Source organism: Crotalus tigris, unplaced genomic scaffold (genome assembly GCF_016545835.1).
Source record: "Crotalus tigris isolate CLP2741 ecotype Arizona unplaced genomic scaffold, ASM1654583v1 scf7180000017624.2573661763:2888555, whole genome shotgun sequence".
NCBI lineage: Eukaryota > Metazoa > Chordata > Lepidosauria > Squamata > Viperidae > Crotalus > Crotalus tigris.
Genome location: NW_024096519.1, coordinates 2,100,074 through 2,117,728, shown reverse-complemented (window position 1 = coordinate 2,117,728; position 17,655 = coordinate 2,100,074). Strand labels below are relative to the sequence as shown.

At 33.3% G+C, this 17,655-nt stretch overlaps 1 protein-coding gene across 1 annotated transcript; it reads right to left on the bottom strand.

Annotated features, from left to right (window-relative positions):
* Positions 1-3,254: 3,254 nt before the first annotated feature.
* Positions 3,255-11,599, bottom strand: AGR2 (anterior gradient 2, protein disulphide isomerase family member). Its single transcript, XM_039332770.1, has 8 exons — positions 11,445-11,599; positions 8,519-8,671; positions 7,532-7,595; positions 6,687-6,739; positions 5,930-6,003; positions 5,251-5,314; positions 4,840-4,923; positions 3,255-3,867 (listed from the first exon to the last, which is right to left on the bottom strand). Exons 2-8 carry the CDS (start codon positions 8,661-8,663, stop codon positions 3,818-3,820), a joined length of 534 nt encoding a protein of 177 aa, XP_039188704.1. The 5' UTR covers positions 8,664-8,671; positions 11,445-11,599; the 3' UTR covers positions 3,255-3,817.
* Positions 11,600-17,655: the final 6,056 nt, after the last annotated feature.

Genomic DNA, 17,655 nt, shown 5'->3' with positions numbered 1-17,655 from the left:
ATTATATAAATGCAGATTGTTCAAGCAAATTAAATATATTAGTTTTAAAAGGATAATTGGATAAAGTCTGTAGAGAGCAGAAAACTTAAAAGAAATGTAAGTAATAATGACATGATGGGGAAAAAAAACAAACTGCCAAGAAGAAGCAGTTCTGGAAATTGAAAGTAGGGTGGGAACCAGTTTCTGCTCTTCAAGAGGACTATTAGACTTGAATTTCAGAAATCCAGATGGCCATTAGAGAGCAGTCAAGTATTAAATTTTGTCTCATCCCTTTGGTACTATCTTGGGATTATCTAATTCTTATAGCCATAATATGCAGTTTTTATCATCTCTGGGGAGTTGGAAATTGGGGCTGATGGAAACTGGAATTGAAAATATGTGAAGCTCCATACATATCACAAGATTTCATTGAGAGATAAAACTTTCCATGAAGTGCTGTGGATCTGTAATTGGAACTGAGATCTATGGATGCACTTTAGGCTACAGTTCAATACTCAATTCATGAGTTGAGAGTAAAGCTTCTTTATTTCTGTGGAGCTAATTTTTGAGAAGCACAAGAACATCAACCCACAATTTAGCTACTATCTAAATATATTTCTGTAAGAAGATTTCTATGTCTCATATTGTTCTTCTTCTGGAATTTCCTGAAGTCTTAAACACAGTTTGCCCTTGACTAAGGAATCACACAAAAATTAGTTATATTTAAAATACATCTCCTACTTTATCTTGACATTCAGTGGTATTCATTTTGATCCAAGTTAGTCTTGTATTCTTCTTGTTCCTTGCTTTTTCCTTTTATAGTGATGACATTCACATATTCTTCTTGATTGCAGTTTTCTATCAAAGAAGAACTTAGCCTTAACTAAGTTTGTGAATATTCACCACATTGATATGATTGATCTGTATGTCCTTCTCAACCTAGTAAATGTGGGTAGTTGACAATACATAAAAAGTGCCAAAAATGTAACACAAAAGCAAAAATTATAATTTAACACATTAAAACATAATAATTAAATGTACATAAACAGTACAATCCAACCCAGGCTTCTAAAAACCCATCTGGAAAAACAGAATAGAATACTTTATTTGGCCAAGTATGATTAGACACACAAAGAATCTATCTGATGCAGAAGCTGTCAGTGTACATGCAAAGCAACAGAATCATCACCACCACGATCATCATTATCATCATCATCATCATCATACCAATAAGGAAGTGATAAAGAAGATAATAAGGATAATAATAATACTATGACCATACTACATGGCTAAATATACATAAACATTAGTCAGTATTGTGAGAAATAGGTGTTCAGCAGAAGCACAAGGGAAAAAAAGCTGATGCTGTATCTAGTTGTTTTGGCATGCAATGTCCTATAGTGGCATCCTAAGGGGAGATGTTGAAATAGTTTATGTCTAGGAGGTAAAGGATCTGTGGAGATTTTCTCAGTTGTCCTTCTGATTCTTGCAATATATAGATCAAATAGGGAAGGTAGCTTGGTTGCAATTATTCTTTCTGCAGTCTTACTATTTGTTGGACTCTATACTTGGCTGACTTGGTTGCTGTACTTATAAAGAAGTACAAGTGACACAATCAAAAATTCTTCTGTAAAACTGGAGAGAGAGAGAGAGAGAGAGAGAGAGAGAGAGAGAGAGAGAGAGAGAGAGAGACTAAACAACTAAATGCTTGAAGAAAGAAACAGATTTTAAAGGCCCTACAGAAAGCTAAAAAGGGGTGAGAATTAGAGACTGGGGAGGGATGCTGTTTAAAGACTGGTCTCCTGGATCCCACTAGATGGCATGGTTTCACAAACTGATTGTCAACATTTAGATGCCAACTGTTGGCAACCATGGATTTTTCCAGAAGGATCTATCCTCAGCTGGCTTTTTCAGAACTTCCACTGGTATACCTATCTTGTTGCTATTTCCTATCACCTTCCACAGCATAATAGATTTCTCCAGAAAGCTAGGCCTTATAATGTGTCTAAAGCAGGACAATTTGAACCTGGTAATTTGTGTCTCAAGTAAAAACTCTATTTCTTAAGAGATCCATTTGTTTATTTAGTTACCATGCTACTCTAAAGTTTTCTTCAATACCAAGATTCAAAAGTATCAGTACTATTTCAATCCGTCTACTGTTAGAGCTGGTGGAATCTTCCATTCAAAAGTTGTGGAAATCTCCCGAGATTTTTAAAAGAGATTGGACAACAATTTGTCTGAAATGGTATAGGGTTTCATGCTTGAGAGGGAGTTGGACTAGAAGACCTCTAAGGTCCCTTCCCATTCTGTTATTCTGTTCTGTTCTATTCTATTCTGACTAGATGACCAGAACACCTAGTAAAAGGTGATCCCACAAAATGCCTGACCCTCTGTCATGTAGGACTTGAAGGTGATAATCACTATTCGAATCACACCCAGAAGTCTATTGGGAATCAGGGTAGCTTGTAAGGCAATGATGTTTCATTTCCACACCAGGGTAAATAGCAAACCACAAATACTCATGGGTTGTTTATCCTCTTTTGGAATGGTAGCAGCCTTAGTAACAACTGGCCTACTAGCCTTTCCCATTTGTTTAGAAACATAAATTTCTGATTTCAACCCAGAAGTGCCATGAAAGCTGGCAAAGTTTGAATCTCCCCCCCCCCACCTATTTGTTTTCCCAATTTTCTTTCATCATATCTGTGAATAAAATCACAAGAAATAGTAGAAATGGTACTGCATTATTATTTTCCTAGAGAACTAATGGCTGTAATGTTTTTCATGCATCTTCAGCAATCTACAGCCAATATTCACTAATCATGGTAAATAGTTGCATTGAGAGTCCTGGAAAGGGGCCTGGGGGACAAACTCTGAGACTACATACATATATCACATTTCACAATACATTAGATTGTTAAATAAACCATTATATTTTATTTGATTAATGCAGCACTCTGAGCTAAAATATGTACGAACCTTTTATGTACATAAAAATATTTTTGTCTTCTGTGTTTCTGGCAAACTATGACTTGCCAGTTGACTGACAAATTCATTTGTATATTAATTGAAAGGTAGCTATTCTGCCTGGATCCCATAATTATGGGAAGGTAATTTCCAACATTAATACTTAAACACTTAGGCTAATATTTAATAGATGACCGAACTTCAGTTACAGGGTTTTTGCTTGTACATTTCAATGTGTAAATTGAGACTGAGACATTGAGGCAATGGCTTCACAGATGAATGGAAAATATCTGTTTCACTTCACTTAGTTGTTTAGTTACTTAAATTCATGTGTTTATTCCTCATAATAGAAGTGGTTTGCAAAATTCAGTCAAAGCACAATTTTTGGTACATTGCATTGATAGATATTGATCTTCAAATTTTTACATAATTTTTTTTCTCACCCAGACTGAAAGACACCATGAATTGATCCAAATACACTTTGATATTTATAATTTTATACACTTCATTTTCTGATTTTCATTCTCACCTCTTTCAGATATTTTACCTGGGTATTACTTTTGACTAAGAAACTTAAAGATGATTTTAAAAATGACAATGAGGGAGATTCGTTTTTGGTAAAAATGTAATATGAATGTAAAGATGTAATTGTGATTTAGCATACTTTATTTTATTTTATAAAAGCAATCAATACTTAATGTCATAACATTACAAGTGAATATTTATAACAGAGTTGTGGTATTAAAAGGTAGCATATTAGCAAACCATACCCTATGCAAATCCAAAGTACAGACTGCCTTCATTTTGGGAAGAAAAATAAGCATATTTGGCCTATCAGGAACAGAAGATCTGAGAGTAGGTCACTTTTCTTTCTTCACAATTCAGTCTTTAGCAGAATCAGAGCTTTCTGCATATTTGAATATACTAGGAATAAATAACTTGGAGTCATTATTTTTTTAAGAAACAAAACATCATGTGCTATTAAACAATTTTATAGATACCAGCTTGAATTAAACTAGCTGCAAAAATAAAAAGCACACCTTAAATTGATTTAAATAGCGTGAGCATTTACTATAAACCATGTTTTCAAAACTTCTACATGCCTTTAAAATGTCCCAGTAACTTTTATAATAACAAACTGTTTTGTAAAATCAGTAAGCTTTAAGGAGTGAGCAACTTTGGAACTTTCTTCTCAGGTTTCAAAGACAGTAGAAGGAAGGGACTTAGAAGATTGCAAAAAAAAAAAAAAACAACAACAACAACATCCACCTGCTTTTAAGGCCACAGGTGGTTCATGTCTGCTACTTAGAGATAAGGGCAGAGGCCAATTGCTTGTGATAATGTGGCTGTGTCATCTTACATATGAAAACCACTTTGGCCTAAAGTGGCCTATAGTGAAGATGATGAACTTCAAATCTGGTTAGGGAATTCTGGGAGTTGAAGTCCACAAATCTTCAAGTTGCCAAGGTTGACAAATACCTATCTAGTGGTTAATACGTTGGACTTGGGGGGGGGGAAACACTAGTTGTAGTCCTGCCTTACACCCAAAAGCCAGGTAGGTGACTTTGCATCAGTCCCTCAGTCTGTGAAGAAGGGCTTTTTATGTAGTTGCCAGGAGCCAATAATGATTTTAAGGCCAATACTGATTTTATGCACAGATTCTGCACATATATTATTAACCCCAAAGGTAATTATTACTGGTTAAGGTTGTACACCTTACTAGTTTTTTCTTATCTGCAGCATATAAAATGAAATGATGCCAAATTAATGGATTTTATTTTGGTGATAGAATTCTAATGATGTATTCAAATATTTGCTTATAGCATAATGTAAGTCAAATGGATTTTCCTTTGCTAAATCTGCTGAAAGCTAGTATATGAAAGAGGAATTACTTACACAGTTGAATATCTTGAGGCTCGTAAGCATAGAGACGGTTGGAATATCTTCCAGTAATATCTGCTCTAATAGTCAGTGTAGGATCTAGAGACAAGGGAAGATGGAATAGTCTATAAAACTAGCCATTCATCTTTTTCCTACCATCAACATCTGAAGTACAGATTCCTAATTAGACATATATTATGAATTAGTGTATACTGAGAAGTATGATGTCAAAACATTCAGATGATACCAGGTAGGGAAAAGATTTTGCAGATAATGTCATCTGCATGTGATTCTTGTATCTAGTTTTTCCACATTCATATTGAATAGTGAACAAAATTTGTTTGCATAATAAATATTTGTTGAGACTATTTTTATTAGCTTGATACCAGTTTTTCAAGTAAATATTTTAAATTTCTAAAGACTCACCTACAAACATAATTCTGGGTACATATTGACCATCTGGTGCAAGATGTTTATCTGTAGTTTCATACTAAAATTAGAAAAAAAAGATATTGATATTCCTATTTATCATTTAAGCTACAGTGTCTCATCTCGTTCTCATGCCAACAAAACCCCACAACAATTATCCTCAATATAGTTAAAGATTTGGTAGAGAAAAACTAGGTACAACTATTGCAATGTTGCACAAGATTCACAGTTAGAATGATAATCTCAACATATTCAAGAGTTTAGATCAATTTGATGCTGTGGATAAATCTCCATATTCTTCAACCAACTTCATCTACCATAATCCTCCAGCCATTATAATATATAGTAGCAACTGGAGAAAGTTGAGACTTTCCCATCATGTTTTCTTCATAATATTTTTCCTATAAGTATTCATGTAAGCAACAATATTATTGAAACTACATATTGTGAATTACTATAATATTGTCATTTATTAATATACTTTATGAACTGAATTCTTCTCAGAAAAGGAAGGGAAATTATGTGCTTGCAAATTTTATTAAAGTAATAGCTTCCATTTTCTCAAATTATTTGCAGGTCATTTTCATTTTGGTAAAATGCTTTGTGTAAAATAGATTAACATACCATTAGATAAATATCCAGATATAATAATTCAAACATTGAATTGAAAACGTACCACAAGATTGAGAAGAATAAAGCTTGGTGCCAATTTCTGTATATCTTTGTGTTCAGCAAATGCCTTCTTCAGTGCTAAAACAGAACAAGAATTATAAAAGCTATTTTAACAAAATAGAACAAATATCATATGTCTGTTGATAGTACAAATCAGATCAAACTTGTAAATTGTATTAATAACTGGTATATCTCAATGTAAAATGAAACAGTAATACTATACAGGAAAATCAATTTGGTATAATAGTTTAGGCATTAGGCTAGAAATTGGAAGACTGTGAGTTCTAGATCTGCATTAGGCACAAAGCCAGCTGGGTCACCTTAGGCCAGTCACTCATCTCAGCCCTAGGAAGTAGGCAATGGCAAACCACTTCTGAAATCTTGCAAAGAAAACTGCAGTCAAAAAGTGACTCAAAATCACACACGTATGATACTATAGAAATAAAGCATGAAAAATTATTTTAAGAAAAAATACTTGGAACTATCACAATAATTGTCTTTGGATTTTAAAACTTGGATTTTTTTCTTTTTTATATATGAACAGGATTAATATTGTTCTTTACAAATCATAACACTTCATTTCTAATTATGACCATGGCTACTACAAAACCTTGTATTCAAATTAATTATATCTTTCATTTTTTAATAACTAAGTTAAAACTGGCTGTTTTTCCAGTTCATTAAAAAACCTCTTCTGATAGAAGGAAGTAATTAATTTTCCTAGGTTGGATGAACATTTCATTTGTTAGAAACAACAGTACCTTGACTATGAGGGCACTCTTCTAAATGGTGGATGATCATTATAGGCTTATTGCTGTAAAAAAAAAAAGAGGTCCATAATAGAATTTCAGTTAGCTAAATTTTCCAAACTATGCACAACCCATTGTATTGGCCTATGATTTCACTCAGTGCAATTAGCATAGTCAGTGGATTATGGTGATTGGGGGAGATGAAAATTTGAATGTATCTGGAAGGGATCTATATATCTCTCAAGTCTGTGCTTAATTTTTAATCAAACATAATGCTGAAATAATTTTTTCCTAAATTTCTTCTCCTGCAAAAGATGTTACTGCATTTCTATCTTATTCCCAGAGTGCTTTAGAATTTCTTTTGTGGTTTTGTGAGATGACTTTACTTTAAAAGAAGTAGCAAGTTCTGTAGTGCTATTTAATCACTTCTGTCTATTACTGTGAAGTCTGTTTCCTGTTTCTTTGCGAGCCATAAAGCTCCAAATTCCAAGAGGAATTTCCTCATCATGTAATTTTTATTGGATTTAACTGAAATGCAGAAACTCCAGAAAACTGAAGACTGGGGTAATGATGATTTTATTGTGGAAGAAAGAAAGGTTAGGGCAAGATCATACAGCAACCCACCCATAAGAATTTCCCTAAATGGTTGTTATCTTTCTGGGTGGAAAAAATGAAAGCAAGCTCTTTTTCGTAAGATTGAAAGACAGTAAACGAAGAAAGAGAGAGTGATATAATGGTAATGCACAGTATCATTAATTGAAATATGCTAAAATAAATATTTTATTAATGTCTCATACTGGAAGTCAAATAATTTTTCATAAAACAATGAAAAGCACTTGGAGAAAGGAACATTTTACCTTGTTTTGGATTTAAAAAGAGCTTCTTCATAAGTCTGAGTCCAGATTTGTTTATCACCCCAGCCTGAAGATAAATGACAAATGGTATTTAATTTAAATATGTCATTGTTGAAGAAGTCTTCATTCAAATCTGAACAAATATTGTAGTAAATCTATCACACAATGCACTTCTTAATCCAAGCATTCCCCCATATTTTAAGGAACTATTTTTGATGATATGGATTAACAGCAAACATTTTTTTGAATTCATTTATTAATATGAATTCAGAAGCTGATAAACATAGAATGAATTATAAATTCTAAAAATTATCATCTTTAAAGGTTGTTAACTCCCTCCCAAGACTGATTAATGATTAATACTTCAATACATTTTTTAAAAGGATACTGTTTGTGCAACATCTACCTTTCTTTGGCATTCTGGGAATTGACGTATCTTAAAGTTGTCAAGATTAGGCATGTGCCCTTTAATCACATGCCCCAGTTCCTGCCAGCTCTAGCCAACATATCAAATTATTCAATTAAACCTCATTAAACATAATAGAACTTACTTTCAAATAGTATGTATAAATATCTATATATTCCTCAGATCATATTCTTAAGTCACCAGATCCTTATAATAGCTTTATTTCCATTTTACATTGTCCACATTGAGACATAAGATTCTTTCCATGTTGTAGATCAGTGTTTCTCAACTTCAGCAACTTTAAGATATATAGGCTAGGGAATTCTGGGAATTGAAGTCCACATATTTTAAAGTTACTGAGGTTGAGAAACAAGGTTATAAACTGATCAAACATTTGTTAAGAATTCTAGGCTTTTAAAAATTGATTTTAAATTATTTCAGTTGAAAATTATTTGAAGCAAAATCACTGGGATAAATAATTCTAGTAATCACTTCCTAAAAATAAGCAGGCCTGATTAACAACTGAGAAGAAGATCAGCATAAAATACACAGCTTTCCACCAAGTTCAGCTACCACGGTTTTACCCCTTGACAGAGTCTGTGGAAGTTTAGGGTGGGTCTCTTTGGGTTCTTTTGGGTCTTTTCTTTCATCTTTAGTTGTAGTTTCTTTAGCCAGGGTATTCAAGACAGCAAGAACCAAAATCAGGATGGAGACTATATTTTTTTCCATTGTTAAATCTAAGGAGTGGGAAAAAAACAGTCTTGGAATACAAGCAAGAAAAAAACAAGAAAAAAACAATAATAGCAAAACATAAGAAAGAAAAGATGCATTAAATGTCATACACTGGTGTAGAATTTCTCTATTTAGTGAGGAACTGAAGGCAAATTTACAACACAAGTCTATATGTGCTTCTTCGATGCTGAGCACTGCTGAACTTAATGAATTTCCTCCCAAGTATGTTTTCCTTCCTTCCTTCCTTCCTTCCTTCCTTCCTTCCTTCCTTCCTTCCTTCCTTCCTTCCTTCCTTCCTTCCTTCCTTCCTTCCTTCCTTCCTTTCCTCGTGTGTTGTTCCTATTGGGGAATAGGGCTTGAATGCTGGAAAGAGTATTCACAACTATTGTACATTTGAACTACAGATCTGATTCAAACATCACTCTAAGCTGAGATTCACTCCAAAATTAAGTTTCCTTAATCATTTATTAAATGTTAAGTTCACTAGTTATACTAAGCTAAAAGCAAACTTTGCCTTAGTATGATATATACTAAGAGCTGAAAAAATCTGAATAATCGTTCGATAGCAGCTACAAAATACAGGAAAAACTAGATATTTACAGTCTAGATAAATGTACTTTGACATTTACCACTTGTAAGCTATGCAGAGAAACTTGTATACACTTTCAAAAAGAATGTAAAAGTCAGGGTTTTTTTTAATTCAATGTATTTCTGCTATAGAATCTACAATAATATTCATTACAGGCTTTGCAGGAGGAAGTCATGAACAGTGAATGAAAATCCTTTAAAAATTCCTGCATTGAAACAGCACCTTAAAGGAACAAACTGCTTCCCCAAGAATAAGGGCAGGGACAGGTTTCAAGGCTTAATTTCTCTCTTGCTTCTTTTACTTTAATTTTACTCTGAATTACTGCTAAATTTGCCATTGTTGATAGTAAAGCAAAACATTATTAAGAATGGAATATTTTATACATGTTACATTAATGAAGGCAAAATATTGTATAATATTTATCAGGGAATTTCCTCCATCAATCAATATAATGGCACCTAAATAAGAATAAACACATTTAAAACCGACTGCACTTCCATGTGAATGACAGTGTGGCTTTGCATTTTGTATTTTGATCTAGACCAATCTTTTCTTAAATTTGGCTCCCCCAAATGCATTAGATGCCAATTCCACAAGTGACAGACAGTTTTTTGCCATTTGTTCACAGATTAAATCCAACATTTTTACAAAGCCTCATGATGGAAGACTGATTTTTTTTTTCCCTAGGGTGATCTTATCTAGATTTACCCCAGACTGTTTTCAGGAAAATGTACTCTATTTTAATCTAATTGCATAATTAGCTAACTTGAAATATTGATTATTAGAAATAGCACACATGCAAGATGCTGAACGGTGATGCTAAAAGAGTTCAGCATCTCTTATCTTTTAGATTGTTAAACAATTTATAGGTCAAGGGCAGGTTACATTTCCCTACTCTCCTTACCAAATTGAGTTCAAGCCTGATTCTTTTGAATACTGTGAAAGTTACTAAGGACCATGCCACTTTCAAAATCAGTCTTTAGCGTTCTTCTCATCAGCATTGCTGCCTTCAGGAAAATGGTAATAAAATGTTATTTCTGAGCTTTTGTATTTAGCGCATTGGAATGGATATAAACTTAGTCAACTCAAAATAAAACTCATGGAAATCAGTGGGTCCTTAGCTAATTATAAATTATCTTATTGATTTTGAGATACCAACAATATTATAGTCTAATGCCTTGGTAGCTGGATGAAGAATTTTGTGATTTGAAATTTACAGTCTGGAATATTGCCTTAAATCTGTTATAGCCATGATCACATCTAAGTCCAATTCTCTAACTTGTAAGTAGATTTAATTATAATACAGAGGGATTGGCCTCAGATACATTAAGGAGAACAATTATATTTTAGCAAACAAAATTGCTATAAGTAGTAGATATTAACTTTGAATAAGCATGCTTTGGATTAAACTTTTAATGAGATAACTATAGTATAGTAACACATATATCAGTAAAATTAAAATTGAGATGATTAGAAGGACGAATAAAGTAATGTAAGATGCCAGGCTACTATATCTAATTTTTGAAGCCATAGGAGAATTAAAAGTAGGTGTATGTGTATATACACGTGTCTGTCTAAATATCTACATCTCCCTGAGTGTATTTAGAGTTTGCCATAATGACATTTTTTATAAGGCAGTCCTATTATGCCTAGCCAGCGTGGTCTATGGGTAGGCTGAATAGATGGTGAGAGTTTAGAGAGTGGAAGATTGGGGTTTGATAGTAGTAGTAAGAAAAATATGAATGGAAAGAAAATGGGGAAAAACTGGATAAAGAAAAATCCCCTTTTCCTCCAAACTTTCTAAGAAACATAAAAAGATATAAAACTTCAATTTTGTACAATATAGAAGCTGTTCCCTTTCAAAAACAAGTGCAGCCTTAAAAGATATGAAATGGATTTGCCCTTGTCAAACAGGAAATCAAAGCACAGTAAATGAAGGATTGTTGGCAGGCTAGAAGGAGAAAGCAAATAACTGAAAATAATGTATCTTGGCTGTAAAAATACGTTGTGTACTTGCAAAGGTCTGTTTGAAAATGGATTTTTTTTTCCTGTCAAAAAGAATGTTAGGATTATCTAAATTTCATCATCTCTGCTCTACTTGTTACTTCTGCTTATTAATAAGTAATCTGACTCACAAGCATAAAATATTTTTAACAGGGCCTTTGCTACGCAAGCAGCAATAACCTTACCTTTTCTGCCCTCTTGCTTCTTAGAGCAACAGCTCAATTTCAGTGTGAACAAGAAAGGTGTGGAATGCCTATTTATATATCTGGGTGCACCTGATCCCACCCAGGAGGTGGGTATTTGAATCCTGCTGTTGTAAGAAAAATTTAAAAAGAAAAGTAGAAAAGTATTAGCAAGGAATTTTCAAACAATGTTATCCCATTCTGTGCTTTGGTTTATTGAACATTTATTACAGAAAACTAGAATGTTTGAATTTATGTGAGCTGTTCAGGAAACATACTTGGCACCAGACCAAATCTATTATAACAAGTGTAAATGGACACTTCCATTTTGACCAAAGGCTGATTTGTCCATATGTGATTGGAGCAGCCTTTATGCTAAGGCACTGGTCTATAATTTTTTTTTTAAAATATGAAGTTGATTATTTGATTGCCTTTCAGGTGCAAACCAGAATGGAGATTAATCTCCTGTATGTTATTGCTTGGAATAAGATTGTTCCCTAACTAGAGAACCTGTTTAGTGTAGTAATTCAGTGCTGGCCTAGTAACTAGGAAACTGCAAAGAAAGCTTGCCTTAGGAATGAAAACTGAGTGGGTGATGTTGGGCCAGCACATTTAGAAATTACTCTCTCTTATCCTATCTCACAGGGTTGTTGTGGAGAAAAGAGGAGGCAAGATATTAAGTATGTTATCTATTTAAAAATGAGATAAAAATCTAATTATAATTATTAGTTTCAAAACAGATGTTCTAGATTAAGCAGGATGGTAAAGAGTCATTGCATTTTTACTATTACAAGCATGTAAACTATCTACGCAAAAGTTGCTGTGATGTTGTTTGCTTTCATATATTTTCAATACCATTCCAAAGCAATCACACTTGGTATTTCATTATGGCAAATCTCTGCCAAGATTTGTTCCTAGCAAGCTTCTTTGATCATGTTAAGATTGCCACTATTCTTTTGCCATTTTATTTATTTTTCATTGCAAATAATTTGATTAGTGCTTAATCAGCTTTCCCTTTAGCTGTAAATTGGGCTGTGTGTTATGGATTCATGCCCCTCATAGATGTATAAGGCCTCCAGAGAGGGAGCATATGGTTGGATACATGCAGTGGAGAACATTGCTTTCATGGGAAAGGGTGAATCTAGCCACTATGTAGAAGACTGTTGTTCATTCCCTTCTCAAGAAGCTACCGTATTATTCTAAGACAGTGTTTCTCAACATTGGCAACTTGAAGATATGTGGATTTCAACTCCTACAATTCTTCAGCCAGCTGTTGTTCCACTGCTGTTCTATGGAAGTTTGAGAAAATGATCAGCTTATAGCTGATTATTTGAGTCCCTTTCAATTTGGACCTAGGCCAGTCATAGCACTGAGACAGTAGTATTGATCTCATTTAAATTTGGTAGGCTCTGGATGGCAGTAGCACATCCATTCTTACACTCCTTAATTTTTCAGCAGGTTTCAATACCTACATGAGTTGCTGAACTGGCTCAGAGATTTGGAAGTGAGAAACTTTGTACTTTTGTGATTCTTTTCCTTTTTCCTGGTCAGTTCCAGGTGTTCTTGATAGGTGTCAGAGATCGAACCTAAGGCTTTGTGGGGTGCTTCTCCACTGTTTTCTTACTCCTGTGGTATATGATGAAGCTGCTAGATGATGATCTCATCCATCAACATCAAATAAAATATCATCCAGTTGTGTATCTGGATTAACCAAATTATGCCATTTAAGTTTTCCTCTATCCACATTTCCTGGAGTTTGTGCAGGTTTGGATGGGACACAAGAGGCAACACCATAACTTGCTGTATCTCTGTAGGTGGTTTAATGTATTTATCTAATTGATAAAAATTTGAAAAAGTAAAGCAAAGGTAAATTGTCACCCAGTTTGACATTAAAAACAGCCTCTCAATTAAACTGTGTTATACTGTGTTTCACAACATGCTTAATTGTGCTGAACATAAACATGGTGTATTGAACACAATATTCTGAACTGACACAGCACAACCAACCATCCAACCATTTGGTGATTTTATTTACTTGTATCTCACTTTTATTATTTTTAAACCTTTATTATTTATATTTCAAGGCAGCAAACGTATCTAACATATCTCCACTGCAACTACTCTGGAATTGGCCTGAGGGAGAATGACTGACCCAAAGTCACCCAACTTCCTTTCATGGCTATGACAGGACTTAAAATCATGGTTTCTTATTTCCTAGCCTAGACCTAACTGGCTCTCATATTCAAATGTATAGAGTGGAACAGAATAAATAAAGTGTTATATACATGTAGATCACTAGACTATTTTGGCATTTGTTTTGTATATTTATATAGATTTTATACTGTTAAAATTAGTTCATGTTTACTGGATTTCTATGCCTCTTTTCAGGAAGAAATTAATGGGTTATTTTTATTAATGCAGCATTAATTCATTTGATATGATCATATATACAGTTGTTCCCTTTTCAACAGAATCTAGTTCACATAACACATTGTATTTTGAAAGTATCAATAACGTTTACAGATGCTAACGTTGTTCTGAGTGTCAATAGTTTGGAATTAACAGGAGAACAATAGAATAAATATCCATAATGAATGATGGTTAAATAGTAATAAAAGTAAATGTGCTTATTTATATGTATATTTGTTTTAAAAAGTGAAAACCACAAAGAATTTGTATTCATGGCATTATATTCTGCACTGCTGACATAGCCATATATCATGAACATGATGAAGGATAAGGTTGAAAACTACTTTGGATGGTTGTGGGATCATCTCTGTCCAATCAAGCTGAACGATAGTATATTAGATACATAGATAAATGCTTAATACAATTTGGTAATGTACCAAAGTTTCAAAAGGCAACTGTACTTTCTAAGTCCAGTTAATCAATTTAATCAATAAATGACTTAATGACTGAGAATCTCCATAGACACAGTTTGGTAATATATTACCTTTTTCCAATCTAAAAATGTTTCTTCTGGGAATGTGTCCAATTAAACAGCAGAAGTAATGGACTTGCTAACCAAATTATTGTATTGATAATTTAACATAATAAGAAAGCACCAAATTAGAAGTTTGGAGAGCCAAGGTTTTTCAATTACTTGTTGCATAGGGAATGTTTATGATCACAAAAGATTTGCACATAGAATCTATTTAGATGAAGCTACTCTCTACTGGAATCAAGGGAGTCTGAAACTGGCATAATGGTTCTGTTCTAAACTTCTCTTCTTTAGTTAGGAATATAAATGTTCATTAATTCCATGTAGCAACCTGTCTTATTCCTGAAATTCAGAATTGAGGTCATCTAAGGGCACAGCTGATATATTAATATAACTTTAACAATTCTAATTAAAGATTAAGATTATTTTGATCAATATTCCCAAACAATTAAACATTTGTCATATTTACTTTACCTACTCCAGAAATATCACTTGATGATGTGTACATAATTTCAATAGCAAATCCTGTTGTGTTTAGTTCTGACGATGCATTATTTTTACTGTACTATCACTGTATGTCCTGGCCCTAAAAATAAATAATGACACATGCTTTATTAAGTATTAAGCCTAATCATCTTTTCTGAGTTTTGTTAGATAGCTCTCATCATCTGTGATATATGAGATTGCCTTAAGTTGTATTTTAATATAGGAATGCATTTTCTTTCAAGATCAATGATTTTTGTAAGGGGAGAATTTAAAATTTCTCAAGATTTGGACCTAGTTGTGAGTTTGCCTTTTATTCTGAAAATGTGTACTATATAATTTTAATACATTCCCAATAACACAACATTTTCTGTTTTCCTCTAGTTATCAGCACAAAGTTTTCATAATGTGAATTCTGTTATGGGCAGAAAGGTTTGATGTTCTCCTTATTCTAATTGTTGAAATTATCTGCCTTTGTCCATACCCATATTTATATGGACAATGAAACTTCAAGTGGGAAAGCTATATTTGATTGATATATCCTAGAAATAGATATAATTTGATATAATTTGTCTAGAAAAAAATAATAAGTTTATATCCTTTAAAGTTTTGCCACCAGCTATATTAGTACCTTTAAAAAATGTTGGAAATGTTAGAAAATAGTTATTTGAATAACTCGATATGTTTGTTCATTGATTTGATTCATAGCCTGCTTTTCTGCTCAATTCAGAACATATTCAGGTAATTTCTCAAGAGATATAGAACAACTACAATGGTTACAAAGGTAAGGTAAAATGGTTTCAATAATCATTATTTCAATAACATAAGCACAGCTGCTAATCTAAAAACAGATAAAGTAGAACTAAATACAACTCCAGAAGCAGTACATTCCATACTAAATGTGAAACAGGAGAAAATACTCTCTTGTGTGTCAGATTTAAAAAGGCTCTCCTGGGTCAGACATCTTCATTAAGGTCTTTCCTCAGTTCTTCAGGTTTCCAAAGGGGGAAAAAGTCACTCAGATAGACCAGTATTCATATGGGACAAAAATTAGTAAAGGGAAGAAAACATACTATAGAACAAATCTCTTCAGATAACCTCAATTAAGAAGGAGCATTAACCTAACTTTTGAATTAAAGAAGAGCTAATCTTAAAATGAACAACCTTCTGGGTGCTCCAACACTGGAGGTTTTTAAGTGGAGATTGGACAATCAACGGGATATGATTTCCTGTTTGAGCAGGGGGCGGGACCTCCAAGGTCCCTTCCAATTCTGTTATTCTGTTATTCTTGCTTTCTTCTCTCTTTATATTTTAATTTGGAATAAATAATAATAATAATAATAATAATAATAATAATAATAATAATAATAGTTGGAAGGGACCTTGGAGGTCATCTAGTCCAACCCCCTGCTCAGGCAGGAAACCCTATACATTTCGGACAAATGGCTGTCCAGTCTCTTCTTAAAAACTTCCAGTGTTGGAGCATTTACCGCTTCTGGAGGCAGGGGCCCTCTTCTTAGATAGGGCAAAGCTAGAATATGTACACACTGATTTTAATCCAGACTTCAATATACTCTGAATAAACCTGTTGAAATAAAAAAGGCATTAACTTGTTTATAATAAATGTAAGTTCCAATAATTTTAATGGAAGAATTTAAGTATAATGGAGTTTACATGGGAGAAGACAATGGTAAATCCCTGCCATATTTTACCAAGGGAGCCCCATTGGCAAATCTTATAAAGTGATGGATCACGTGGTGCTAGATGATGTGTACCTCAGGATCAGATGGCATTTAATATGCTACTGAGAAAGAGCTGAGGATCTTTTAAAATGAAATATTTTAAAACTTTTTGAATGTATGGTTATTGGTGTTGCCATGCAGAAAAATAAAAACTGACGGTGCAGAGACAGAATTACATTGGCAACATGGCAGGTAAAAAGCATGGACATGGGAAAACTCAACATAAGTATGAAATGAATTTGCTAAACACTGACAATTCAGTTATTAGTGAATTGAAATGCATTGGGACTGGTCACTTTCAGTCACAAGATCACACTTTTTGCTAATTAGATCGCACACAAAAAAGTAAAGAAGTAACAATGTTAGTTTTGTATCAGGAAGAGTGTACAAGGTATTTTGATACAATGAAATTAAAATGAAATAACATCAATTTTACTTCATCATATGATTAGTACGGAGGAGGAGCAGGAGGAGCAGGAGGAAATTTTCTAATCAAGTTTAATGTGAAATTACAGAACATGTAAGAAATATGAACTACTTGTAGCTGGATACTGAATGCCTCACGGACTTCATTAGATGGACTACACAGAAATAAATCTGACTACATTGTTGGTACAAGGAGATGGAAGAACTCAATTATAACAAAGTTGTGGACAAGGTCTAATTGTGGAACACACTAAACATTTCTTATTTAGAATATACTGCAAATTGTTTATTTACAAGTTCCAAATTGAAGAAGGCCAAACGTTTCCATAATATAACTTTCTATATATACATCTTCAAGAAAATCATCAGATATTGCTTTGAAATCCTGAACCTCATTGACAGGAAACAAGAGAAACTGTGGAATGAATTAAAAGAAGTTGTTGAGGATTAATGTGAAAAAGAGATTGCCAAAGACCCAAAAAAAAAAAAGGAATAGAGTATTGAAAATACCATACTGTATACCAGTATTGAAATTGCCAAGAAGAGAAGAGAAACTCAATGAGAGCAAATATCTCTCAGGCAGAATCTCAACAAAAATGTCAGATAATGTTAGATAAAAGAA